The sequence below is a fragment of the Vulpes vulpes genome, chromosome 16, assembly GCF_048418805.1.
Source record: "Vulpes vulpes isolate BD-2025 chromosome 16, VulVul3, whole genome shotgun sequence".
NCBI lineage: Eukaryota > Metazoa > Chordata > Mammalia > Carnivora > Canidae > Vulpes > Vulpes vulpes.
In genome coordinates, this window is record NC_132795.1 from 18,977,181 (window position 1) to 19,004,877 (window position 27,697).

The 27,697-nt window shown below is 34.4% G+C and overlaps 1 protein-coding gene across 2 annotated transcripts in view; it reads right to left on the reverse strand.

Annotated features, from left to right (window-relative positions):
- The window catches only part of NBEAL1 (neurobeachin like 1), a 180,684-nt gene that overhangs the window by 71,492 nt on the left and 81,495 nt on the right, over positions 1-27,697 (reverse strand). For both annotated transcript variants that reach the window (XM_026002514.2, XM_072741979.1), the window contains 14 exons: positions 27,225-27,384; positions 27,016-27,118; positions 26,327-26,483; positions 24,667-24,825; positions 22,240-22,399; positions 18,383-18,471; positions 15,278-15,853; positions 14,753-14,928; positions 13,890-14,043; positions 13,474-13,602; positions 7,952-8,257; positions 7,706-7,855; positions 2,509-2,666; positions 472-596 (listed from right to left, as the gene is read on the reverse strand). In XM_026002514.2, coding sequence (XP_025858299.2) covers positions 472-596; positions 2,509-2,666; positions 7,706-7,855; positions 7,952-8,257; positions 13,474-13,602; positions 13,890-14,043; positions 14,753-14,928; positions 15,278-15,853; positions 18,383-18,471; positions 22,240-22,399; positions 24,667-24,825; positions 26,327-26,483; positions 27,016-27,118; positions 27,225-27,384 — 2,602 coding nt within the window. The remainder of the gene's footprint in view (positions 1-471; positions 597-2,508; positions 2,667-7,705; positions 7,856-7,951; positions 8,258-13,473; positions 13,603-13,889; positions 14,044-14,752; positions 14,929-15,277; positions 15,854-18,382; positions 18,472-22,239; positions 22,400-24,666; positions 24,826-26,326; positions 26,484-27,015; positions 27,119-27,224; positions 27,385-27,697) is intronic.

A 27,697-nucleotide genomic window follows, 5' to 3' on the forward strand; every position in this document is an offset into this window, starting at 1 on the left:
TCATGAATAAATAAAAATAAAATCTTAAAAAAAAAAGAATTCTAAATATATCTAAAGTTAGCCTCGGTCTTGGTAAGAAGATGATTAAGGGAAAAGAATCATTGTTTCAATGTACCATCATAATGGATACAAGAGACAACGCATTCATTGCACATAACTACAATATAATTTTATGATTGCAAATTATGTTTTTCTCTGAAAAATTACAATTAATTAATACAGGAAGTCATCTTAGATTTAGGCCATACCTTGGCTAATGCTAAGCATTTAGCATATACAACCATTTAAATATCAAGTAATTCCTGTACAACAAAGCTTTGTAAATGGTATCTTAACATTTTGAAAAAGAAGTAATTATAAAATGTCACACTTCAATCATGAGTAAGGAATTTTGAAACAATTAATAAAAACAATAACCAACCCATCAATATCCTATCTTCAACAAATAATTAAATAGGCATTGGAACTCACCTAGATTATCTCTCAAAGCACTAGCGTCTTCATGAGTTTTGAAGTTATAATTTGGCACCAATTTAAGTCTCATGCGGGAATAATTTTCTACATTAGCTAGTTTCCAGTGAATTGGATTTTGTTTCCTATGAATATTAATAAGTAAACAAATAAAATTACTTAGCTTGAAGTTACAAAGATTGGTTGATTGAAATAGAATCAATCTATTTGATTGTGGAATTTTACATCTGTATAGCACCATTTTATAAAAACTTCACGTTCATTATCTCATTTGACCCAAACAACCCTGAAAGAAAATGTGGATATGCATTACTGCAGTTTATATATGAAGAACCTAAGGCAGACTAAATCATTTGCCTGGGATGCCATGTTGTTTACAAGTAGCATAAATAAGAAATGAACATAAATCTTTACACTTATAGCTAATATCTTTTACTCTTTATCTGTTCGGTGGAAATTCTTAAATACACAATGAGTTTATCCTAAATACAATGTTCAAAATAAAATAATTTTACTATAAATAAGGGGAATATAATTAAAAATAGATCAAAGATCTAAATATAAGAGCTAAAACTCTTAGAAGAAAAGAGAGGAGTAAATCTTTGTGACCTTGAATTTGAGAGTGGTTTCTTAGATATTCTATCAAAAACATGCAACAGAAGAAAATAAGAGATAATTTGAACTTTGAAATTAAAACAAAAATTTTTTATACCAAAGGCTACTATCAGGAAAATGAAAAGACAACCTACATATGTACAAATCATATATCTGATAAAGGTCTATTACTGAGAAAAAGAACTCTTATAACTCAACCACAAAATGTCAAACAATCCAATTTAAAAATGGGCAAAGAACTTGAATAGACATCTCTTCAAAAAAGATATACAAATGGCCAAATGAAAAAATACTCAATGTCACTGGAAATACAAATCAACATAAGATACCACTTCACATCCACTAGGACAGTCATAATAAAAAATTGGAAAAATTTTACAAATATTGGTAAGGTTGTGGATAAACCAGACCCCGCAAACAATGCTGATGAGATGTTAAATGATGCAGTTGCTGTGGAAATTGTTTGGCAATTCCTAAGTTAGACAGTGGATTATCATATGACCTAGCAATTTTACTTGTAGGTATATACTTAAAAAGAATTAAAAACAGATGTTGAAACACTCGTTCACAAATGCACATAACAGGACTATTTATGACAACCACAAGGAAAAAAACACAAATGTCTATCATCTGATGAGTGAATAGACAAAATGTGGTATTAATCACACAATGGAATATTATTTGGCCATTAATAAAGTAACTACTGATACATGCTACAATATAATGAAAATATTATGCTAAGAGAGAAAGAAGCTAGACACAAAAGGTCACATATTGTATGATTCCATTTATATAAAATATCAAGAATAAGCAAATTTGGAGACAGAAGGACTGGTGATTGCCAAGGGAAAAGGAATAATACAGAGTAACAGACTAATGGGTCCAGGGTTTCTTTTCGCAGTAATGAAAATGTCCTGAAGCTGGAGAGTGGTAATGACTGCACATTATGAATGTAGTTAATGTCACTAAATTGTATATTTTTAAAAAACAATATACATGGTTAAAGTGGTAAAGCTTATATTATGTGCATTTTACCACAATAAAAAGGGTGGGATACATATACATATAAATATGAAATATATTTCAGTAAAATATATGTAACTTGAAGGATCAAGTAAATAATCTGTAAAATACTGAAATACATAACATCACTAACCCTAGCAGTATCATGAAGACAAATTCAAGACTTAAATCCTACATCACAGGGTAAAAGGAAGGGAAATAATAACTGCATGGTGAAAAAACATATATACAAAGCTCTGAACTTCCCAGACCTGTAATTCACAAAAAGACAACTAAATTAATTAAAAGCAATTCTTAATTAAGTTGAGTGTTTTAAAAATTGGAGAGGTCACTGGCTCAAAAGATTTTAGGCAGGAGTTTTAAAGAAGAAAGTGTATTTAATAAATAATATCCTACTACCTTTCAGCCCAAGGTCCCCTTTCAGATGTAAGATAGAGCTGTACTGCCTTCCAGCGTCTCAGAGTGATTAACTGTTGACTGCTAAGTTGTTTAAGCATATTATTATACCTCATGTTCTCTTGACGTGCTTTTCGATTAAATGGCTCCACAAAAAACTCCTGAAACAGCAATAAATAATAGCACTGAATCATAAATTTAAATAATTTTAAAAATCTGACTCAATAAAATCACGCAATAAAAGAAGTGGTAACTAACCAACAGTATTTTCTTATTCCATTAGAACAACTTACTTTAATGAAGCATGATTCTAACTATAATCCATCTGTATTTTGTAAAATTTAAAAAATACAATAAACATGTGAAGAACTTCAAAAATGTAATATACCTCAATAGAGGATTTTTAAACTCAAAGTTATTAACCTCATATAGTCAAATAAAAGGATCTTCCTTTGGTATCCTTTGGTTTTTAAAACAATGGATTGAGACTCATGATTAAAGTAGAAGGAAGAGTAACCACATCCATACTACTACTGGGAAACTGAAAGACAATGCCAAAAACAAAAGAAATCTACAGGAGCAAATCTCTCACAACGAAAAATTTCATCATGTGGACTGCTCTCTGAATAACATCCTAGTTATCAGCAAATGAATTCACATACTTTTCCAGTTTTCCGGATAAAACAGACCCTGCTAATAGAATGGGTTCTCTCAAGAAAGAATGCTAAGCCCTTAAAGTTTTACAGTTTTCAAAAAGACAAGTGGTAAGACTGACTTATCTGACTCACACTGATATTCACCTATCACGAAGGAACCAAATTAACAGTATTAATTCGTTTCAAAAATCGATCTGAATTATGTTGAGAAGAACAGTTAAAGATATGGATTTAGATATGGATTTATTTTTTTTTAAAGACCTTATTTATTTATTCATGAGAGACAGAGAGAAAGGCAGAGACAGGCAGAGGGAGAAGCAGGTCCCCTGTAGGGAGCCTGATTCAGGACTCAATCCCAGGATCCTGAGATCATGACCTGAGCCAAAGGCAGACACTCCAACCACTGAGCCACCCAGGTGCCCCTAGATATGGATTCAAAAGACATCTTTTAGAGAAGCAGTACAGCAGACTGTGGTTCATAATATAGTATAACTCTGGGGGTGCCTGAGTGGTTCAGTTGGGTAAGCACCTGCCTTCAGCTCTGGTCATGATCTTAGGATCCTTGGATCGCCCTGCATTGGACTCAGCGGGGAGTCTGTGTCTCCCTTTCCCTCTGTTCCTCCCCACAGCTGTGCAGGCACATCTCTCTCTCTCTCTCATATAAATAAATGAAAGTCTTAAAACAACAACAGCAACAACAAAACAACTCTGGAGTTAGGCCTGGGTACAAATCTTAACTACTTAATTCTGTGAAGCTTAGTATCCTCATCTCTAAGATGAGGTTGACAATAATTGTCATCGAAAAAGATTAAGACTTAAGTGCTTAATACAGTACCAGAAAAGTAGTAAGCTCTTAGTAAAACGGAGCAGTTGTTACTATAGTTGTTATTATAATTATTACTAGACCTTTGGGAAATCAATGATTTGGAATTAATAAATATTTAACACAGATCATTGCTAAGAAAACTGAAGAAGTCATGACAGTTCCATAATAATAAAACATCAATTTTAGAGTTGATGAGTTCAAGCAATAAGAATATTTTAAGGTTAGGTTTCCCTAGAAAACCTAAGGGTGAAATTACAGAGAAAGTGTTGATTGGAATAGAAACAGAACTTCTATGAGGGCAATATAACAGTATTTATCATAAGTGCTGCATCCAGTAATTCCACTTATTCTAGGAAAGCCAGCCTGGATAAGCATAAAAATATGACCATAAAGATGATCAATACTACATATAATAAAGAAAACAAAGCTAAATTAGATCTAAAACTGGGACATAAATTTAAATATGTCCTAATACATAATATAATGGACTACTTAATGCAGTCATATAATAGCATGGAAAGATGTTCACAATACATTTTAAGAAAAAGGTATAGCAAACAAAAACTGTGCCATTTTGGTTTAACCAAATATATACATAAAAACCAGGAAAGATATATACCAAAATGTTAATAGTAGTGGATTTTTATACTATTTTATGTAATAAATATATTTTTATTTGGTCATCCTTCTTTCAACATGTTTATTTTTAGATCCTGTACGTATTCTGTTAGATTGATATCTAAGTATTTTATTCTTTTTTGAGTTATTATAAATAGTTCTTTTTCAAAATTTCACATTCCAACTGTTCACTGTTAGTATATAGAAATATGATTAAATTTTGTGTCCTGATCTTGTGTCCTGCAGTGTTGCTAAGCTCATTAACCACAGGAGATTTTTGGTAGATTCATTAGGATTATCTACATAATCATTATTATCTGCAAATACTTTTATTACTTCCTTCTTAAGGTAAATGACTTTTATTTCTTTTTCTATCCCCTTTTTCTTTTTTTAAGATTTATTTGAGAGAGAAAGCAGGGGAGAGGAAGGGCCAGAAGGAGAGGGAGAGAGAAAATCTCAAGCAGACTCTGTGCTGAGCCCAACGTGTGGCTCAATCCCATGACCCTGAGATCATGACCTGAGCAGATACCAAGTGTTGGATGGTCGACCCACTGAGCAACCCAGCTCCCCCTCTTTCTACTCTTAATGCATTTGCTAGGACTTACAGAGCAACAGTGACTAGAAGGGTGTTGAGAGTGGACATTCTCACCTAGTTCTCTTCTACTAAGAAAAAGTGCTCAGTTTTCTATCTTTTTTCCTCTAAAGATTTATTTATTTATTATTTATTTATTTATTTGAGAGACAGGGAGAGAGAGAGAGAGAGAGAGCACATGCAACCACTGAAGCGAGAGGCAGGAGGAACAGAGGGAGAGAGAATCTCAAGCTGACTCCATGCTGAGCCTGATGTGAGGCTTGATCTCACAACCCTGAAATCACGATCTGAGTAGAAAGAAGGGTCAGATGCTTAACCGACTATGCCACCCAGGCATCCTCAGTTTTCCATCTTTAAATATAAAACTGGTTGTAGGATTTTTGTAGAGATTCTATTTCTATTTCTAGTGTGTTGAGATCTTTGATCATAAGATGGATGTTGAATTCTGTCAAATGCTTTCTCAAAATCTACAGATGTGATTATATAGCTTCTCTTTAATGAATATGAATTTGGTCCATTATCATTATATTGATTAATTATCAATGTTGAAGCAGTCTTGCATTCCCAGTATAAACTACCTGGTATAATGAATTATTTTTTTTATTTATTCCTAGATCTGGTTTGTATCTGTGTTCCTATGAGATACTGGTTTGTTTTCTTAGACCATTTTTGTGATTTTTAACCAGTTTAACTAATATACAGTATTATAGGAGTTTCAGGTATATTCTTGTACTATTTTGGTATGGTTTCAAAGAGGATAACATTGCCTTCATATAGTAAGTTGGGAAGTGATTCTACTTTTCTGTTTTCTGAAGAGACTGTGAGGAATTGGGTGCTATTTCTTCATTGTATGTTCACCAGAACTTATTACTGAAACCACCTGGGCCTGAAGTTTTCCCTTTTGGAAGATATTTACTTATTTGTTTTAAAGATTTTATTTATTTACTTGAGAGAGAGAGAGAGACAGAGAGAGAGCATAACAGGAGCAGAGGGAGAGGAAGAAATAGGTTCCCTGCTGAGCAGGGAGCCCAACTTGGGGACTCGACCCCAGGGCCCTGAGATCATGATCTGAGCCAAAGGCAGATGCTTAACTGACTGAGTTAGTTCTGGGGACTGAGGTGCCCCAGAAGTTGTTGTTTTTTTTTTTAAAGATTTTATCCATTTATTCATGAAAGACAGAGAGAGAAAGAGAGAGAGAGAGAGAGAGAGGCAGAGACACAGGCAGAGAGAGAAGCAGGCTCCATGCAGGGAGCCCAACGCAAGACTCGACCCCAGGTCTCCAGGATCAAGCTCTGGGCTGAAGTCGGTGCTAAACCGCTGAGCCACCTGGGCTGCCCCTCAGAAGGTTTTTAAACTGTAAGTTCAATTTCTTTAATAGTTAAGGCTATCTAGGCTACCAATTTATTATTGAATTTGTTTTGGAAATTTATATTTGTCAGGAAATTGATCCATTAAGTTATATTATTTATGTGCATAGATTGGTTTGTGGCAGTCTCTTATTATCATGTTGATGTCTGTGGAGTCACTGGGGATATCTCCTGTCATTCCTGGTAATAAAATTTTCACTTTCTTTTTTTGCTTTTTCAATCTGGCTACAAGTTTATCAATTTTATTGATATTTTTAAAAGTATTTATTTATTTTAGTATTAATTTTAGAAAGAGAGCATGAGAGTGAGTGGGGGGAAAGAGGAGATTGAGAGGGAGAGTCTCAAGTAGACTCCACACCGAGCATGGAACCTAATGCAGGGCTCAACTTTACAAACCTGAGAGCACAATCTGACCTGAAACCAAGTGTCAGATGATAAACCAAGTGCACCACCCAGGCGCCTCAATTATATTGACATTTTAAAGAACTAGATTTTAGTTTTATTAATTTTCTCTATTGTTTTTCCTGCTTCCAATTTCATTGATTTCTGATATTTTTATTAGTTTCTTATTTAGAAACCCGTTTAGATTAAGTTTCTTTCTCTAAGGCAGAAATTTAAATTATTAATTTTAAGTCTTTCTTCTTTTCTAAAGCAAGTATTTAGTACTATATTCTCTAAGTGCCTAGGTGGCTCAGTCAGTTAAGCGCCTCCTTTCTGCTCAGGTCATGATTCCGGAGTCCTGGGATCGAACCCTGCCTGGTCGAGCTCCCTGCTCAACGGGAAGCCTACCTCTCCCTCTCCTGCTCTCCCTGTTTGTGGTCCCTCTCTCTCTCTGTCAAATAAGTAGATAAAATCAATCAATAAATGTTCATTCTCTAAGCACTGATATATACCCAGCCACCTTAGAGATATGTACTATCAGTTTAACAGACTTTTTACACACCCACTATACATAGAACATTTTGACACTGACTTTTTAACTGTTACTGATTAGTCTTTTTCTTTTAATTCTGAAATAGTTTTCAAACGTAGGAAATACCATTTGTTTTCAAAGTTCAGACTTGTTATTACTCTCACTTGAATACTAAATGCTTGAAATCAACATAAAAAACTGATAATAAAAACAATGAATATTTTTTACCTGAAACTTAAGCTTGCTTTCTCCTCCTTCCCGGTCTCGTTTATGCATATTCACCATTAAGGCTTCATAACAATTCTTCCAATAAAGTGCCATGCTCTCATGATTATTATAAAATGTATGGGTTTCATACTGCTTCATGTAAGGCACAATCTTGTAAAAATATATATATATATACAGAAAATTTTAAACACACTTTTATAAAAATGACAACTTTGAAAATTTTCACTCAAAATAGACAAAACTTACATATTTTTCGATGTAAACTTGCCATTCATTTGAACTGCAATATTCTTGAAAATCTTCAAAAAATGAAGAACTACCATTGGTAAAAGGTAAAGAAGGCAGGTGCAAGTTCATGAAGAGAAGCTCATAAATTTTGGAAACCAGGGTACGGACCAGGGGAATCAGAAATGAGTAGATTTCAGTCTGTTCCTTGATTGACTGACTTAGAACATGTTCCAGCTTCCCTAAAATGTAACATGCTTCATTCTGATTTTCAATCACTTTGGTCTGAAGAAGGGTGTTTAGTTTAGCCGATGCCATTGCACAAACCTGCGGAAAACAGTATAGGTGAGAAAAAAACAGAATAAAGCAAACAGCAAAAGTTATTTGGCTCTTTTGGGCAGAATACATAGAAAAGGTGTGGTGGATAATTAATCACCCCACCATCCGGGACACCTGGGTGGCTCCGCGGTTGAGCATGTGTCTTTCCTCAGGGTGTGATACTGGAGTCCAGGGATTGAGTCCCACATTCGGCTTCCTACATGGAGCCTGCTTCTCCCTTTGCCTGTATCTCTCCCTCTCTCTCTCTGTCTCTCCTGAATAAATAAATGAAATCTTAAAAAAAAAAAAATCACCTCAACATCCATTCCACTCCTCCTTATAGTCTGCAAGGATAGGGGAAATATTCCATCTCTAGTTCCAAAAATAGGTCCTAAAAGATATAAGCCAAACAGAATATCCAACCACTTTGCACAGTGAGTGGTTCAGGTAACTAATCTTTCAGTAAACTTATGTCACTGCTTTCATCACAGGGATTCATTTGGGGATGGGTTTATCAGTCAAGTTCAGAACTTTTACTAGTAACTGTCAAGAACTGTGAAGATTCTCAGATTTTGCCTTGCCTCCAACTAACAAGTTAGCCTGCCACTTTTTTCATAGATGCTGGTGGAAGACATGAAACTCCTGGCTCAAAGACAAAGATCTATAGCAGTCACAACAGCCAGAATATCAGTCTTTGCCCTGGTTCCCTGAACTGCAAGATGAACAGGGTGAGAGATGAACAAGGTAGATGATGCTTGCACATGCAGTGGCTGCAGTATAGGGGAGGAACCCTAAGCATAAGGAACCCCTATCTTCTATATCAGGCAGTAAACTGAATTTTGCCTTGGAGGGAGACACTATTATACTGGATAGTAAACAAACCTGCCTTTTGCTCTGGAGGGAGACATAATCTCTGTCTTCCAAAGTTGTTCACTATGCCTGCATCCTCAAAATGTAGTTCATAACAAAGACATCTAGTGTCTCTACTTATAAGATATGCAGAAACACATGAGATCCATGAAGAACTGTCTACCAACAGTGACAGTAGGAAGAAGTACTCTTTTTCCTTTTTTCCTCTTTAAAGATTGTATTTGAGAGAGAAAACATGAGTCTTATTACCTTCAAAATGACAAAAAATGAGAGAAAAGAGTAAAGTATCAAAACCTGACATCATTTCAAAATTGTATTTGTGTCAAACACTGATCTGAGCTGTATGCACAGATCTTTGCAGACCAAGGCAATAAAAAACCTTAGGCAGTCTTTATACACAAGCCCTAAAAGAGACAAAAGCACTGGAGGAAACAGTATCTAAGATGGCTCAAGACTTTAACTTTTCTACTTTTAACTTAAGTGTCTACTGGTGAAATTTTTCTAATCTCCTCAGACTTTCCCCAATCCTCCATGTTAGCATCTGAATCTGACTAAAGCAGCTTACTTCTAATAGAGACCAACAAAGATAAGAAAAAAGGCCACTGGGATGCCTGGGTGGCTCCATGGTTGGACGTCTGCCTTTGGCTCAGGGCTTAATCTTGGGATCTAGGACTGAGTCCCACATCAGGCTCCCTGCAGGGAGCCTGCTTCTCCCTCTGCCTATGTCTCTGCCTTTCTCTCTCTGTGTCTCTCATGAATAAATAAATAAAATCTTAAAAAGAAAAAAGGCCATAAAATTCTCACCATCTAGGAAATACCAATGCCAATAATTCTAGGCTTTTTACCTATGTGCTTTTTTTAAATACCATTTAACATAAAAAGTTGCATATCTAGTGCTTTGTTTTTAACTTAATATCATGGTATTAAGTAAACTATAAACTTCTATATTTATTTAAAAGTAAAGATACTTTTAAATGAATATATTTGACCACTGTCTTAATTTTGCATACACACACACACACACCATACAGACATACAGGATTCCCCTACCCTCATAAAGAATACTGCATTAGGGTCACCTAAAAAATACAAAAAATACCAATGCCCTAGTTCCTCCATTCTGATGTAATTACTAAGGGTGATGTCCCACAAAGGTATTTCTAAAAAGCTCCTCCAGGTGATTTCATGTTCTCATTGCTGGCTGAGATAAAACAACTAGGGGAGGAGGAAACCAGACAAAATGAAGACCATCTGCTCCATCTAAATAAATCAACAACCACCTAGTCCTGCCTTAGAGATAAGCTAGGAAATATTGACATTTATGTGACATCTAATACTTATATACTAGCAATTAACTAATAAGTATGAGCCAAACAAAACAAATTTGTAATCCGACTGCAAAAAACCTCTATTAATAACCTGTATAGGGAAAGAAGCTCCTTTCCTGGCCTCTAACATGCACAACCTCAGAGAAATATGTTTTTATTCTTCAGAGAATAAAATTAAACTAGCAAGTAAAAAATGTTTTAGATTACTAACTACTGGTAAACAAGGTATCTATAGTTTCTGTACTCAAATTTTTATTTATTTATTTATTTATTTATTTATTTATGATTTATTTATTTATTCATGATATATTTATTTATTCATGATACATTTATTTATTCATGATACATTTATTTATTCATGATACATTTATTTATTCATTACAGACACAGAGAGAGAGAGAGGCAGAGACACAGGAGGAGGGAGAAACAGGCTCCATGCCAGGAGCCCGAGGCGGGGCTCGATCCCGGGACTCCAGGATCGTGCCCTGGGCCAAGGGCAGGCGCTAAACCACTGAGCCACCCAGGGATCCCCTGTACTCTTATTTTTTGCCTTCAGTTTTTAAAAAAATTTTAAATTCAATTTAATTAACATATATTGGATTAGTTTCAGAGGTAGAATTTAGTGATTCTTCCGATCACATAACACTCAGTGCTCATTACGTCACGTGTCCATCACCCACTTATCCCATCCCCCCACCAACCTCCCGTCAGCAACCTTCAGTTTTTCCCTATAGTGAAGTCTCTTATGGTTTGCCTCCCTGATTTCCTCTTATTTTTTCTTCCCTTCCCCCATGTTCATCCGTTTTGTTTCACTCACTAACAATGAAAGTGTTTCATTCATAATGAAAGTAGAGTGTGATCATTCCACGTATGAGTGAAATCATATGGAATTTGTCTTTCTCTGACTGACTTATTCCTCTTAGCAGAATACCCCCTAGTTCCATCTACCTTGTTGCAAATGGCAAAACTTCATTCTTTTTGATGGCTGAGTAATATCCCATTGTGTGTGTGTGTATATATATATATCACATCTTCTTTATCCATTTGTCAATGGACATCTGGACTCTTTCCATATTTTGACTACTGTCAGACACTGATGCTATAAACATTGGGGTGCACCTGCCTCTTTGAACCTCTATTTAACAAGGATTTTTAGGGTCCTACTATGGGATAGGTATTGTATATTAAATGGCGAACAAACATATTTTATTTGTAAAAAGTGAAGGTGGCTAGAAGTAGGAAAAAAAAAAAGAGTCCTCATATTTAAAATAACTAACTGGCATGCTGGGTGCAACTGCTTTAATTGCCATTAGGCTAATATTAATGAAAAAACCCCAAAAGCTATCCTCATTTTATTTTTAAGTAGAGAAAAAAAAGAGTACTATCATGAACATCTATATATACAAAGGCTGTTTGGTATTTTGTATTATTACCTGACGCTATAGTTTTAGAGCAGAATTACTAGATAAAGAATGTGATCATTTTTTTAAGTACCTAATTCATATATTTTCAAATTGTATTTGAATGGCTGCATATTCAAGCTTCCACCATCCATATATCAGAAAGCCCATCTCCTTATTTAGTTTTCTGCATTTTCCATGTTTCTACAATGAACATGTTATTTTTATGATTAAAAAAGGTATTTTCTAAAAGGTAGTAAGTAATATGTGGAAATGAGTTTAATATAATTTTAAGAGAAAGGAAAATAAAATTATCAAAATATGTGATCATTTTCAATCATCTGAAAAAAACATCTCATTATGTTTTTGTGTATTTTCCATAATGAGCATATGTTACTTTTACAATTAGAAAAAAAAAAATCTACTGAAAATTATGGCCTTTTAAAAATATGGCAACCTAATGGAATTTAACCTGTCCATGTTTTCATCAACATTACAGTAAGTTTATACATATTGGAAACCATCCCCACCTCCAGATTCTTTCCCCAAGTACTTAAAATTCCAGTATGGAAAGAAAATTAAAAAGGCCAGGTAAACAGTAGGGGATACATGTCATGATTAATCCAACCAAGGTTCTCCAATGCAAACAGGGAGATGATGGACTAAAATTTATGTGGAACTTTTCCAATCTTTAAAATTTTTAATTAAAAACAGAAATAATATTCCTTGGTCCATATGTTATTTATCTGTTTTTGAAAACCTAATACAATGCTCATACTAGGTGTTCAGTGTTTGATGGATTAAAAAGTATGGTATATAATGTAAAACTGGATTAGTAAAAAGACTTTGAAAGAAAAAAAATAATTTTCCTAAAAATATAAGCCTTAAACTGCACACGTATAAATAACATGTATAAATAGTCTAGGCAGGTTTTTACCTCCTAGCTACATTAAATATACATAATATGAGTAACAACTCCTTGTGTAAGCTATGCATAAATTCTTTTTTTTTTTTTTTAAAGATTTTGCTTATTTATTAATGACAGACACACAAAGAGAAAGAAAGGCAGAGACACAGGCAGAGGAAGAAGCAGGCTCCATGCAGGGAGTGCAATGCAGAACTCGATCCCAGTATCCCAGAATCACGCCCTGACCTGAAGGCAGATGCTCAACCGTGGAGCCACCCAGGCACCCTATGTATAAATCCTTTTATTTTTTTTTTAAGATTTATTTATTTATTTATTCATGATAGACACAGAGAGAGAGAGGCAGAGACACAGGAGGAGGGAGAAGCAGGCTCCATGCTGGGAGCCCGACGCAGGACTCGATCCCGGGACTCCAGGGATCGCGCCCTGGGGCCAAAGGCAGGAACTAAACCACTGAGCTAGGGATCCCCTGTATAAATCCTTTTAAAGGAAAACTTAAAATTATACTGCGCCATACACATCAGGAAGAAACAACCAACGGGCTGCCTCTGAAGCCTCTTTCTGATTAACAAAACTGAAACTACAGTGAAATCAGGTATTTTTAAACTAATAAAAAACTTACGTACTATCATTTTGTTAGTACACGAATAATTCCTATGCCTCATGCAAAGTATAGAAGATAATGCAAAAGAATTGACAAACCTGCACATTACCCCTGCCAATGAAACCTAGAAGCAACTGGATTTGAATTTGAGGAAGTTCTCTCCATATTGTACTTTCAGAACAGCAAACTGACAGACCATCGAAGAGCAGCATCAGATCCTCTAAAAGCTATCACAAGGGAAAAATTGAGAAATAAAAACATTCCATTTTAATACCTACTGGTGAGTTTTCCCCAACAGTAATACATATCATATATATTTCAAAATTAGTTCAACTGGTAAAAAGCTAAAAAAATTATCTTAGTAATAGCTAATGAAATCCGTTAATGATTTATCACATCTTATCCATGTTTGTTGTATCTGATTAAATAGTAATCTAAAAAGAGGGGGCACAAAATTTTGTTGAATAAAGTCCTTGACAACCAGAAAAATAATATCAAAGAATTATTACTGTACCTTCTCAGTCCACATGTTTGAATTAACAAGCCCCTCTGACTGCAGAAAGTCCTGTATGATCACAATGAGTCGTAAGGCATTATCAGCAGTTACTGGATTAGTTTTGGATTCTCTGTTTTCTGTGATTGCCCATTCTAACATTTTCTGTAGCAAACTAAATAGAAAACAAAATCTTTTTAAAACCATTTTAAGTTTAGAAAAATAGTAAAACATGAAAAAAAAACCCTAGTTATTCATTAATATGCCTGTAATCTGCAAAGATACACACTTACTGGCAGGGATCAGAGGACATTTAATAACAATGAAGCACCTTTTAATATCTGAAGTATGTATCTTTAATAAATGTAATACAAAAGGAAAGTAAAAATTATGTCTTATTTAACTATAAAAAAGCTGTTAAAATAATTCAAATTTCATTCTCTATGAGATACTTAAAAGTTTCTTTAAAGCTGGAAATTGAGGTAAGAAAAAAAGGCCTTATTAGGTCTTTTAGAAGGTCTAGCCCTGCAAGAACTCTAAATGTTTTAGTGAAGCAATTTTTATGAAAATACTACTTGCTTCCCTCACATAGAAACTAATTTGGACAAGACTGTAGAACATGATACCGAACTTATTACAAAACTAATTTAAACAACAAGGAATTTAAAATCACTAAAATCCAAACTAAAAATTTAAATCTCCTCCTACTTTTGGATTTCTCTTTAGATTTCACTAAAATGGCAACAGAGGAAAAAGGGGGCTGAGCACAAAGTTTCTCCTTTTCCCTCACTACACCTACTAAATCATGAATAAATGTTCAATAAATAACACTTTAGACTCCTATACTTCAAAAGGAAAGGGTAAATCACCAACTGAATGCTTACGTTAATTTTATTTCATCTGATGGTCTAAGTAGTTCACTGGATATTCCTGGTTTAGTTAGTGCTGAAAACACTTGTCCCCGTTCAATCCAAGTATCATCATCAGACTTTTCTAGTCCCTTACACATTACATAGTTCAAAATATTTGTCAGTAATTGAAGAAGCTCCTCCTCACATCTCTATAAAAAAGATAAACTAATATTAAATCATTGAAAGGAGGTGGTGTTAAAAGCACATAAAAAGAACCATCACATATACTGACTATTATCACTTAACACATTTTTAAAGTGTCTTGATGAACCAGGAACTTTGCTAAGTAGGCCCTAGAGATACGAAGATGAGTAAGACACTGGCTTTGTTCTCAAGACACAATTTAATGATTCTAGGCTTCCAAAATCTTAGATCATAAGACTTATAACATGAATATAATACGAAATTTTTAACAATTACACATTTCTAAGGATTACAAGTGTAAAACAGACATGCGAAGAAAAAAAAAAACAGCATTGGATAAATAAGTAATTTTACCTCTTGGCTTTCAAGTAAAGAGAAGTCATCACCAAACCCTGTATCACTTATGATGCTGCTCTCTTTGTCAGACTGCACAGAAAATGACTTAGTAGATTCTATTGGGGATGGCGTGCTAGGCAGACTGTCTGGCATGTGACTTCCACTGTCACTCAGTTCACATGAATCTATTCCACTGAGATCTAAACTCAAATGTGAAAGGTTATTATTCCAAAATTCTTCTTGATTCTCTGATTTGAAAGATAATTCTCCCACAGAACTATCTTCTTGAAATAATGGTGTGTTTGAGTCTAGAGAGTGTCTATCCTCTAAACTCCATTGATCTGAAGGCACATTAGCTGAGGCAAAAGAGTTGATTTTTTCTTCATCAGTCTTTTCATCAAAGTTCCTCCTGGTATCTTCAGCTGATATATTTTTATCATTGTCTTTCATTGAAACAGATCTACTGTGCTTATGAAGAGCATTCCCATTTTCAAAATTCATTTTTAAAAAAAGTTTAACTAAAGTGTCTTGCCAACCCACTTGTTGGGATATTTGATGTGCTGCATCTGGTTGGGACTGCAAAATCTGTAAAATCTACAAAGACATTAAGAATATAAAATTCGTCAAAATATGCAGTACTTCACATCAAAAACAGTTTCTTTTCAGTTATTTTAATGGCAGTGTAATTTAATGAGAAACTGTGGGAAGCTATACTTTAAAAAAATCATGTTCTTTTTTTTTTTTTAATTTTTTATTTATTTATGATAGTCACAGAGAGATAGAGAGAGGCAGAGACACAGGCAGAGGGAGAAGCAGGCTCCATGCACCGGGAGCCTGACGTGGGATTCGATCCCGGGTCTCCAGGATCGCGCCCTGGGCCAAAGGCAGGCGCCAAACCGTTGCGCCACCCAGGGATCCCAAAAAATCATGTTCTTAACTGGATTACAAACTATCTGGAGGGTATACATTGTGTTTTTAAGTAATCTGCATATTACTCACTTTACAGAGTACTTAAATATTTGCTGAAAGAAAAAAAAAGGAAAAAATGATCCTCTACATATCGATAACACACGTTATTAATTTAATCTGGTCAAAGAGAATGAAGATATATAGATATATATATAAAATGTAATATAGTTATCTCCTTTCAACTAAATACTTTCCATGAGCCTACTACATTTGTTTAGCAAATACTGAATATATACTATGTACCAGGTCTCATTCTGGCCCTAGGGTTAAGGGAGTAAATAGGACACACAAACACTTTAATAGACTCTAGATATCCCAAGAATGTTTCCCCATCTTATTTTCTTTTCTAGGGAAAGTTAATGGTTGCTTGTGCAAAAACATTTTTTCCCCATTAACTCTATATTGTACAAACACTAATTCCAATAAGATGGATGCTGCTATTTAGCTGGAGAAAGAAACTGAAATTAAAGAACAGACACTGACATGTCAGTGTATATGATCTCTACTACCCAAATGATTCTAATTTTTGGATTAAAACAAGTTCTGCAATGAGTTGCAATGAGTCACAATGACACGAAGTTCCTTTCCTTATTAATGCTATTGGTAAGCTACTATTATGCTACTGAAGCAGAATATCAATTTTTTCTAAGCAAAAAAATTTTGATTTCATGATTTTAAAATTTCTATAAGACTTATTTTATGTCTACTTTATAAACATATAATGGATAAAACTAGGCTGCACTGAAAGCTCTTTTCAAATGGAAAGGAAAGGATCAATCCATATGACTAGCTTCAAGGACAATACAGCAAAATCCATCAAAATGTGAAATATGAATACACTCTGACACAGCAATTCCATTTCATGGACTATAACCTACAGATGAATTACCAAAAAAAGGGAAAAATATATGTAAAAAGGTGTTCTTAGCAGAAGTTTAACATAGAAAAACAGGAAACAACCTAAATGTCCATGGATAGGGAACCAGGTAATACTTTATACAACAGCCACAGAATAAAAACTATACACAGCTGCTAAAGAGAAAGATATATATCCAGACTTACTAATGGAAAAATACAATAACATAATTAGGGAGTAAAATTAAAAAGAAAACCAAGGAAGCAAATTAAACAGTAGGTTAGTGATTGCTAATAGAGGAGAGGGTTATAATCAGGAAGAAGCTCACAGGATAAATATTTCTTGACTTAGTTAAAGGGATGCACTGGGGGTGCCTGGGTGACTCAGTTAAGCAACTGCTTTTGGCTCAGGTTATGATCCTGGGGTCCTGGGATTAAAACCTACATAAGGCTCCCTGCAAAGGTGGGGAGTCTGTTTCCCCTCTCTCTTTGTGATCTCTCTCACTTTCACTCTCTCAAATTTATTTTTTAAAAAGATTTTATTTATTCATTCATGAGAGAGTCAGAGAGAAAGGCAGAGACATAGGCAGAGGAAGAAGCAGGCTCCCTATGGGGAGCCTGATGTGGGACTCAATCCCAGGACTCTGGGATCACGACCTGAGCCGAAGGCAGACATTCAACCACTGAGCCACCCAGGCATCCCTCAAATAAGTAAATTTTTAAAAAATCTTAAAGGGATGCACTGAAGGCAAGTCACTGTTGCTTTTCCACAAAGATCCAATGATTCAGAAATTCTACAATAATGGTATATGAATTAGAAATGGTCACAATTGTTGACACCCTATTCTTCTAATAAATTTTTTACTGTGGAAAGGGCCCATTGCCAGGAGACCATGCAAAGCTAAGAAGAACACATTTTTTTTTTTTAATTTATTTATTTATGATAGTCACAGAGAGACAGAGAGAGAGGCAGAGACATAGGCAGAGGGAGAAACAGGCTCCATGCACCGGGAGCCTGATGTGGGATTCGATCCCGGGTCTCCAGGATCGCGCCCTGGGCCAAAGGCAAGCGCCAAACCACTGCGCCACCCAGGGATCCCAAAGAACACATTTTTATGCTGATTTTGTGACTACATGAAGTTAATTCATCCCGCAAAAGGAAAGGACTTACTTATAAAATCATGTCATTTATAAAATAACAGAAATTAAAACATATCTGGTGTAAAATACTCAATATAAAAGTTATTCACAGTATTAACAATACTCTTATTTTTAGGTATATCTTAAAAGTTTACTAACCTTTCTGCAGACAACCACCCTGACATTTATATGTGTTCTATGAGATATATATACCACAGACAACAGATCTTTGAAATTAATAGCAGGATCTATGGTGGGGAAAAACAAAAAGTTAAAATAAAATTCCAGAGATAACCAAAGAAAGAACTGTGATAGATAATAATTGTTTCATTTTTATTTTTCTTGCTGTCAACAAGAGATATCCTTTATTTTTTTTCTAGCTTTGTTGAGATATAATTGCCATAAAACAGTGTATAAATTTAAGCCATACAACAGGAGGATATGACATATGTATATACTGAAAATACCCAATAAGGTTAGTTAACATCCATCACCTCAAATAGTTACCATTTTCCATTAAAGTGAAAACTTTTAAGATCTGCTCTTTTAATAACTTTCAAGTATATAACATTGTTAATTATAGTCACCATGTTGCACATTAGATCCCAGAATTTATTCATCTTATAACTGGAAGCTTGTACCATTTGACCACCTTCACTCATTTGCCCCACCCCCAGCCCCAGCAACTTCCAATCTACTCTCTGTCTCTAGAAGTTCGGTTTTTTGAATTTCACGTAGGAGTGAGACCATACCGTATGTGTTCTTCTCTGACTTATTTCACTTAGCATAATAATGCCCTGCTGTTGTTCTATTACAAATGGCTAGATATTATATATATATACACACATATATTATATATATACACATAAAAAGTCATACACACATACACACACACACACACACACACACATCTATTTTTAATTCTTGGAGGAACCTCCACAGTAGCTGCACTAATTTGCATTCCCAGCAACACTGCACAATGGTTTCCCTTTCTCTGTATCTTTAGCAGCACTTGTTATCCTTTGTCTTTTTGATAACAGCCATCTCAACAGATGTGATGTGCTATCTCCTTCTAGTTTTGATTTATATTTCCCTTATACTTAGAGATGTAGAGTACCTTCTACATCTCAGGTAGGTCATATACCTACAGGCTATTTGTATGTCTTCTTTGCAAAAATGTCTATTCATGTTCTTTGCTTTTTTTTTCTTTCTTAATTCTAGTTAGTTGAGATACAGTTCAATACTGGTCAGGAGTAGAGTTCAGTGGTTCATCATCTACATGTAATACCCAGCGCTCATCATCACAAGTGCCCTCCTTAATACCCATCACCCATCTATCTATCTTACCCCCCCAATCCACTTCCCTCCATCAACCCTCAGTTTGTTCTCTATAGCCAAGAGTCTCTCAGGATTTCTTTCCCTCCCTTGCCTCTTCTTTCCCCCTCCCAAATGTTCATCTGATCTGTTTCTTAAATTCCACATGAGTGAAATCATATGGTATTTATCTTTCTGACTTGTTTTGCTTAGCATAATATACTCTAGCTCCAACCATGTCACTGCAAATGGCAAAATTTCATTTTTGATGGTTGAATAGTATTTTTGGTGGTTGAATACACACACACACACACACACACACACACACACACACACACACACACCACATCTTCTTTATCCATTCATCAGTCCATAGGCATTTGGGCTCTTTCCGTAGTGTCTACTGTTGATAATGGTGCTATAAACACTGGGGTACGTGTACTCTTCTAAATGTGTATTTCTGTATTCCTTGGGGAAATACCTAGTAGCACAATTGTTAGATCATACGGTAGTTCTATTTTTAGCTTTTTGAGGGACTGCCATAATGTTCTCCAAAGTGACTACATGAGTTTGCATTCCTACCAACAGTGGAAGAGGGTTCCCATTTCTTAGCATCCTAGCCAACACCTGTTGTTTCCTGTGTTGTCAATTTTAGTCATTCTGACTGGTGTGAGATGGTATCTCATCACGGTTTTGATTTGTATTTCCCTGATTATTAGTAACGTTGAGCACCTATTCATGTGTCTGCTAGCCATCTGGATGTCTTCTTCAGAAAAATGTCTATTCGTGTCTTCTGCCCATTTCTTAACTGGATTATTTGTTTTTTGGATGTTGAGTTTAATAAGTTCTTTACAGATTTTGGATACTAACTCTTTATTAGATATGTCATTTACAAATATTTTTCATGAGTTACTTTCTCCCACCCTGTAGACTGCCTTTTCTTTCTGTTGATGGGTTTTCTCACTGTGCAGAAGCCTTTTAGTTTGATACAGTCCCACTTGTTTGTTTTTGCTTTTGTTGCTTGTGCTTTTGGTGTCATTGCCAAGACAAATGTCAAGGACTTTTCTTCATATTTTCTTCTAGGAGTTACATGATTCAGGGCTTACACTGAAATCTTTAACCCATTTTAAGTAAATTTTTGTAAATGGTATAAGATAGGGCTTCATTTTTATTCTTTTGCATATAAACACCCAGTTTTCGGCGGCCCTGGTGGCGCAGTGGTTTAGCGCCGCCTGCAGCCCAGGGCGTGATCCTGGGGACCCTGGATCGAGTCCCACATCGGGCTCTCTGTTATGGTGCCTGCTTCTCCCTCTGCCTGTGTCTCTGCTCTCTCTCTCTCTCTCTGTCTCTATGAATAAATAAATAAAATCTTTTAATAAATAAATAAATACCCAGTTTTCCCAATACTCATTGAATAGACTATTTTTCTCCCACTGAGTATTCTTGGATCCCTTGGCAAGTATCAGTTAACCAGATATACCTGGTTTTATTTCTGGGTTTTCAATTCTATTCCACTGGTCTATGCGTGTTTTTATGCTAGTACCATACTGTTTTGATTCTATAACTTTGTAGTATAATTTGAAATCAAGACCTATGATGCTTTCAGCTATTTTCTTCTTTTTCAAGTTCTTTCTCAAAGAATAAACTGTGGGTAATAGTTATACTGAAATGACTATCTCATTTAAAATAAAGACTATTAGAGGCACCTGAGTGGGTTAGTTGGTTAAGTGTCTGCCTTTGGCTCAGGTCCTGATCCTGGGATCGAGTGCCACTCAGGCTCCTTGCAAAGCTCCTTCTGTCTCTTCATGAATAAATAAATAAAATTTTTTTTAAAAGGTAAAATAAAGACTGTAGAGGGGTGCCTGGTTGGCTCAGCTGGTTAACCAGCCAACTCTTGATTTTAGCTCAGGTCATTATCTTGGAATCCTGGGATCAAGCCCTATGTTGGGCTCCATGCCCAGTAGGGAGTGTGCTTGAGGATTATCTCTCTCCCTTTCCTCTGCCCCTCCCCTCTCCTCAACTCATGCTCTCTAAAATAAAAAAATCTTTAACAAATAAGAATTACAGATATGTCTAAATTTTACAAAGAAAATGGATTTAGAATATTTGACATTCTCCTAAGTCATAAACAACAGTTTTTTTTCTGATTGTCATACTGTTTCTTAGATTATTCTTTTTTATGTACATGCCTTATATCTTGTGTGCTTATCAATAAGATAAACCATTCAAGACAAAGAAACCTATACCTTTTGAACCCCTAGCATCTGACATAAACACTACAGTTTGTAGTACATATTAAAAAAATTTTATTTAAAAAAATGAGAAACAAAGGATATCTGAAAGAATATCTAAAATTAAGGATTTAAGCTCCCTAAACAAAAAGACAGAATGTTTTGTATGTATTTTCACTAGCATGTTTTCTTATTATAGAGGATTCAATTATTTACTAATCAATCAATAAACAATTACTGAAGGCCTAGCAAGTAAGGCACTATGTATGCCTGGGAGAGAAAAAAACAAAAAGGTAAATAAAAAATAGTACCCAAGAAAAGCCCTGCTGAATCAAATAATAGGTCATTAAAAAGTAACCTCAAGGAAGGGAAAAAAACACTTAAGAAAAAAAATTGAGAACCATCAAATAGAATTATGCTACTACAAAGAACATTTCTTAATTATATCAGTATTATTAGCCTTAGTCATACCTGTATTTATAATTTGATTGGTGAGGCTTTTAATGAGAGAGGTATTAACAGATGCTTCATTAAGAAGAAGTCCCAATCCTGAATAGCCAACTTCTCGGAGCCGAATACGTTGTTTACTTCGTTCATAAACATTTGTGCATTTCAACATTTGTTCCATAACCTGGTCACAACAGTAATATATTCTTCTCAATACAGAGAACTGAGAACAGTCTGTCACTTAAGTTAATACTGAATATAATATTACCATACTAGCATTATTTTGGAGCATCATTTTATTACTTAAGTACAACAAACCCAGAAGTAACAGGGAGGAATACTTCATAACATACTCTCATTAAAAAAATGGATTTAAGAAACTGAACTAAAATAAAATTAAAATTTGTATTTAAATAATATATTTAGAGATCCCTGGGTGGCTCAGTGGTTTAGTGCCTACCTTCGGCCCAGGTCGTGATCCTAGAGTCCCAGGATCGAGTCCTACATCAGGCTCCCTGTGTGGAGCCTGCTACTCCCTCTGCCTGTGTGTCTCTGTCTCTCTCTCTCATGAATAAATAAATAAAATCTTTAAAAATATATATATATTTAAAACTGTTGTTTACATATATTTCTTGGCAGATCAAAGAATTTAAAATTTCCTTTTTAATGGCTAAGGCTTAGATAAAAACAAACCTTAACAGCCTTCATGAAAAACAAAAGTATATTATTTTAAAAGAGAAAAAAGATACTTCTAAATCAATTTAGTAATTTCTGTAATACTTACGTAACAGTTATCAAAATAACTTTTAAGAACAAGGAAACATTTTGTGAAGCAACACATCTATATGTTCAAATGGGAGAATGAGTTAGTAATCCCATGCTTTTTTGAAGTGTGATCAGTGTTTTAAAAGTGACATATGAAACTCTATGGAAAGGGTAATTTTGGCAGAATAATATCATGAACAATCCATATAAGGACATTTCTGGAGAAGTAACATTTAATCTCTGTAAAGGAGTGATTGTTTGGGCAGATACTTTAAAGAGCAGCCAAGGGGGCCCCATAAGTGATACTCATGAGAGACTTTGCCAGATTATTTTTATTGCACCTTTGTTTTCCAAAGTCTAGGGATTCCAAGCACAGGCAATCCAAACTTGACCCCATAAATAGACTTGTATTATAAAATGTAACACTAATGATATAAGAAGAAACAAATGTCATAGGCAATCAGGCTGAACGAACAGAATAAATTACGAGAAGTAAAAATATGACTCACTCCTCTTTTTAAAAAAAAACAAAAAACAAAAAACAAAAAACAAAAAGTGAGGTAGGTGGCTTCACCAAAAGCTCCAAGTGACTGCTTTGGATAGCTTAACAAAATATATTCAATATCCTTTGACAAGTTACTAACCTCTCTGACCTCAGTTTCTTTACCTGTAAAATGGTAATAACAATGTACACTTCATCAAGTTTTTGCAAGGACTAAGTTAGCTAACATCTGAAGAATGTTTACTGGCTGATGAATAGTGGGTGCCACATGAGGTTAGTTGTTATTATTAACTGCTAAAATGTCTGACCTGAAACAAAGACCCATGGTAAGTCAGAAGAGAGATGAGACAAGGAGTGAAATGGAGTGGGAGGTACAGGCTTCCAGTTATGAAATGAGTAAGTCACAGGAATAAAAGGTAGAACATAGGAAATATAGTCAATGGTACTGTAATAACAAGTGACAGATGGTAGCTACACTTGTGAGGAGCAGAGCATAATGCATAAACTTTTAGAAACATTATGTTATACACTTGAAACTCTTGTAACATGGTGTATCAATTATACTTTAAAGAAACTGTTAAAAGGCAAAAAAGGGAGAGGTTTTATTGAGGATGATACAACAAAGTGGATTTTCCACTGAAATAACTGATCAGATTACAATATAATTAGTTTTTAAAAATTCAAGACATGAAAAATATATATCAAACTGAAGAATTGATTAATCAGTTTATTTTTTTTAAGATTTTATTTATTTATTCATAGAGACAGAGAGAGAGAGAGAGAGAGAGAGAGAGGCAGAGACACAGGCAGAGGGAGAAGCAGGCTCCATGCAGGGAGCCTGACGTGGGGCTTGATCCAGCGTCTCCAGGATCACGCCCTGGGCTGCAGGCGGCACTAAACTGCTGAGCCACTGGGGCTGCCCCTAATTAGTTTATTTTTAATGCAGGTTCCACATCTTAGCATAGAGCTCAACGCTGGGCTTGAATTCACAACCCTGAGATTGAGACCTAAACCAAGATCAAGAGTCAGACGCTTAACCCAGAGTCATTCAGGTACCCCTACAACAATTTAAAATTAGATAGATATGAAAAAAAGAATTTACATTTATAAAATAGATATTTATAAGTAAATTCATATACTCACAAATGTCCCCAAATATAAAGATGCTTAAGAAATGTGTGTACCTTAAAAACAATTTCTCTTAGTCTGTCAGAGTACTTCTGATTTAAGAGCAAGGCATAAAGTATGTCAGCATTTCCTGGTTCAAACAGCAGTAAGAAAAGCTGACCTCTAGTTGGGCTGGTACGTAGGAGACTGAAGAGCATATCCAAAATTCCGAAGAGCTTTAAAAATTAAGCAACACAAAACAACCACATTCAGATATGGAAGTAAAAATAAAATCTGAGTGACAGTTATTTAAACAAAGTCCTATATAACCTAATGTTTTAGCTTAACTGAACTGTCTGATGTCTTATGAAATAGCCCTTTTACCTCCATTATGTTTTTGGCTTATTTCCTTTTGTACATCCTCTCAATGTGCATGTTCACTTGCTGAGCCTTATTATGCCTCAGCTACATAACAAGCTATGTCTTTAAAAAAAAAAAAAAAAAAAAAGCTATGTCTTCCATAAAGCCTTTCCTGGTCTCAACATGTAATACTCTCCTTTGAAAACCCCATAGGACTTTGTATTACTCTTATAGTTACTATCATATTCTTTTATTGTTTGTTTCATAATTATTTATAAACTTCTCTAATTCACCCTTCCCTCTATTAGGCTAAAAGAATGTTAACTTACTCATTTTAATATACCCATAATATTTAATATTACTGTGTGTATAATGAGCTTTCAATAAATACCTCTTTGACTGAATTGACCAAGAAAATATTGGCAATTAATCACAGCGAGTGACAATACAGCTATCATGAAATAAGATGGCTACTGACTAAATAAAAAGAAGCTTCTGGAGTCTAACCTTATGGGGAAATAGCCTAATTTAACTCATCTATATAATATCAATTATGAAGTCATGTAATATCTGATTACAAATGAATACTTCATCATAGAACACAAAATATTTGAGTCAACATAAATTAAGGCTACTAAGGTTTGGTGTTGAGAGTGGTATACAGAAAGAGCACAGAAATAGCAGTAAATATACCTGAGTTCTATTCCCAGGTTTGCTAGCTGTATGACTTTTTAAGTCATCTAATCTCTCTGAATATGTACTTCCAAATGTGCAAATGGGAAGATTAATTCCTGGTCTGTATATTTTATATCAGTGGTTCTCAAAGTTTACCATGTGTCATAATCACCTGGAAGGCTTAGTTCAGTATGTGTGCATTTCTAAAAAGCTCCCAGGTAAATCTGGTCAGGAAACATACATTGAGAACCACTGTTTTAAAGAGTAGCTCTGAGATACAAATAAGTAAGAATGTAAAAGTATCTGAATATATAAATATATTTATAATTTACTCTTCATACAAAATTTTTATAAACCTATGTTAAAACACATTAGAAATCTGCCCAGTATCTTGAATGACAGGTAACTCATGTGGCCTATGAAAATAAGATTCAGAACTACCACAACAACTATTTCCAGATATACTACTTTCTAGCTAATTAAAATATTTGATTACATTACCTCCTCTTTAATTAAATTTTCAGTTAAGAGATAAAAATTTACTTCTTTAACTGCATAATATTATTTTTCATATGATAAACATTTTCCTTTTAAAATGTTTAATATATATGGAATTTTCAAGGAAGATGATATAGCAATTTAAGTGTGAAAAAGAAAAGAAGACTTTTTTTTTTTTAAGAAGACTTTTCTTGGGCATAATACCTGTTCTTCTTCATTGATAGCAGCTATATAACCCATAATACTCTGTATCTCTTCATGAGTTCCACCTTTGCACAGAAAATACTTAATTAGTCCATACAAAGAAGTCCTTATTGTTCGAACGTCATCTAAAGACAGCTCACTATATTTACAATCAGTCCTGAAAGAGAAAGTAAAAGTGCAAGAATTGAAATGTAAAATGTTTACATTTTAGTGTTTTACACGAAAAAATTCATAATTTGAATAAAGATGTTTCCATGTAATTATTAGAATTCATGGTATCTTTGTTTTCTTTTTTAAGGAAAACCTTGAATTTCAATGACAAAGATATAAATAGTTAAACAGCTTATATTTAAGCAACACTAAGTGTCAGATGCAGTTTTAAGTGTTTTGCATTTTATTAATGCATTTAGTTTAATTCTCAAAACAACCATAGGATATCACAGGCTTATATCTCCTGTCACAGACAAGAAAATTTAAGCACAGAAAAGTTAAGTTGCCTTCAGCCAGACAATTAATGAAATACAAGATTCAAATTCAATATATGTGATCCACTGTTCATCAGTTTAATCTCCACAGTCTCCTGTCTTTCTGAAGTTAAAGGATATTAGAATTACTGGGAAATAAATAATCTAGATATTCCAAGCAAGCAGAAAACAGTATCACACTGAGAAGGAGCAAGGACATCATACCCATAATAAATCCTAAGTGTATCTAGGAGAAATTGCACACCATACTTCTTTCGGAAAACTCTCCTGCTGTCTTTGATGATGGTGGAAAGATACTGTATATGACCTAAAATACAAAGTTCACTCTTAAATGAATACCTAAAATAAAATCCCATAGGTAGTTATAAATTTCTATAACAAGTATAAAATTCTATCCAACAGAATGCTCTTACCAATTCGAAAGGGAAAATCTCCACGGTTCCAAATACGGAAGTCAAAAAGTAAATACTGATACATTTGCTGCAGAAGCTGCATATTTTTTTCTAATGATACCTGTTCAATTAGTAACTGAATTGCCATCAGTACATTAACATCCATCAAGGCGCTTGGCACCTGAAATTCAAACAGAGTTTTGTTAATTTTAGTTTAAATAACTATCATTAAGCTACATCAAATTTCAAGTGATTAACTCAGAACATCTAAATATGAGAATCTTTGTTACAAAAATAGAAACAATTTAAACTTTAATTTTCCAATGTACATTAGAACATATATTCCTAATGTCATATTCCTAAAAGTCTTAAATTTATCAAATATCCCAAATACCAGTACTAACAAAATCCTATATATAAAAGATTATACACTATTACCTAAGTGAGTAATTTTGCAAAAAAGTGATTCAGTGTAGGTTTTAAAAATCTGCTTG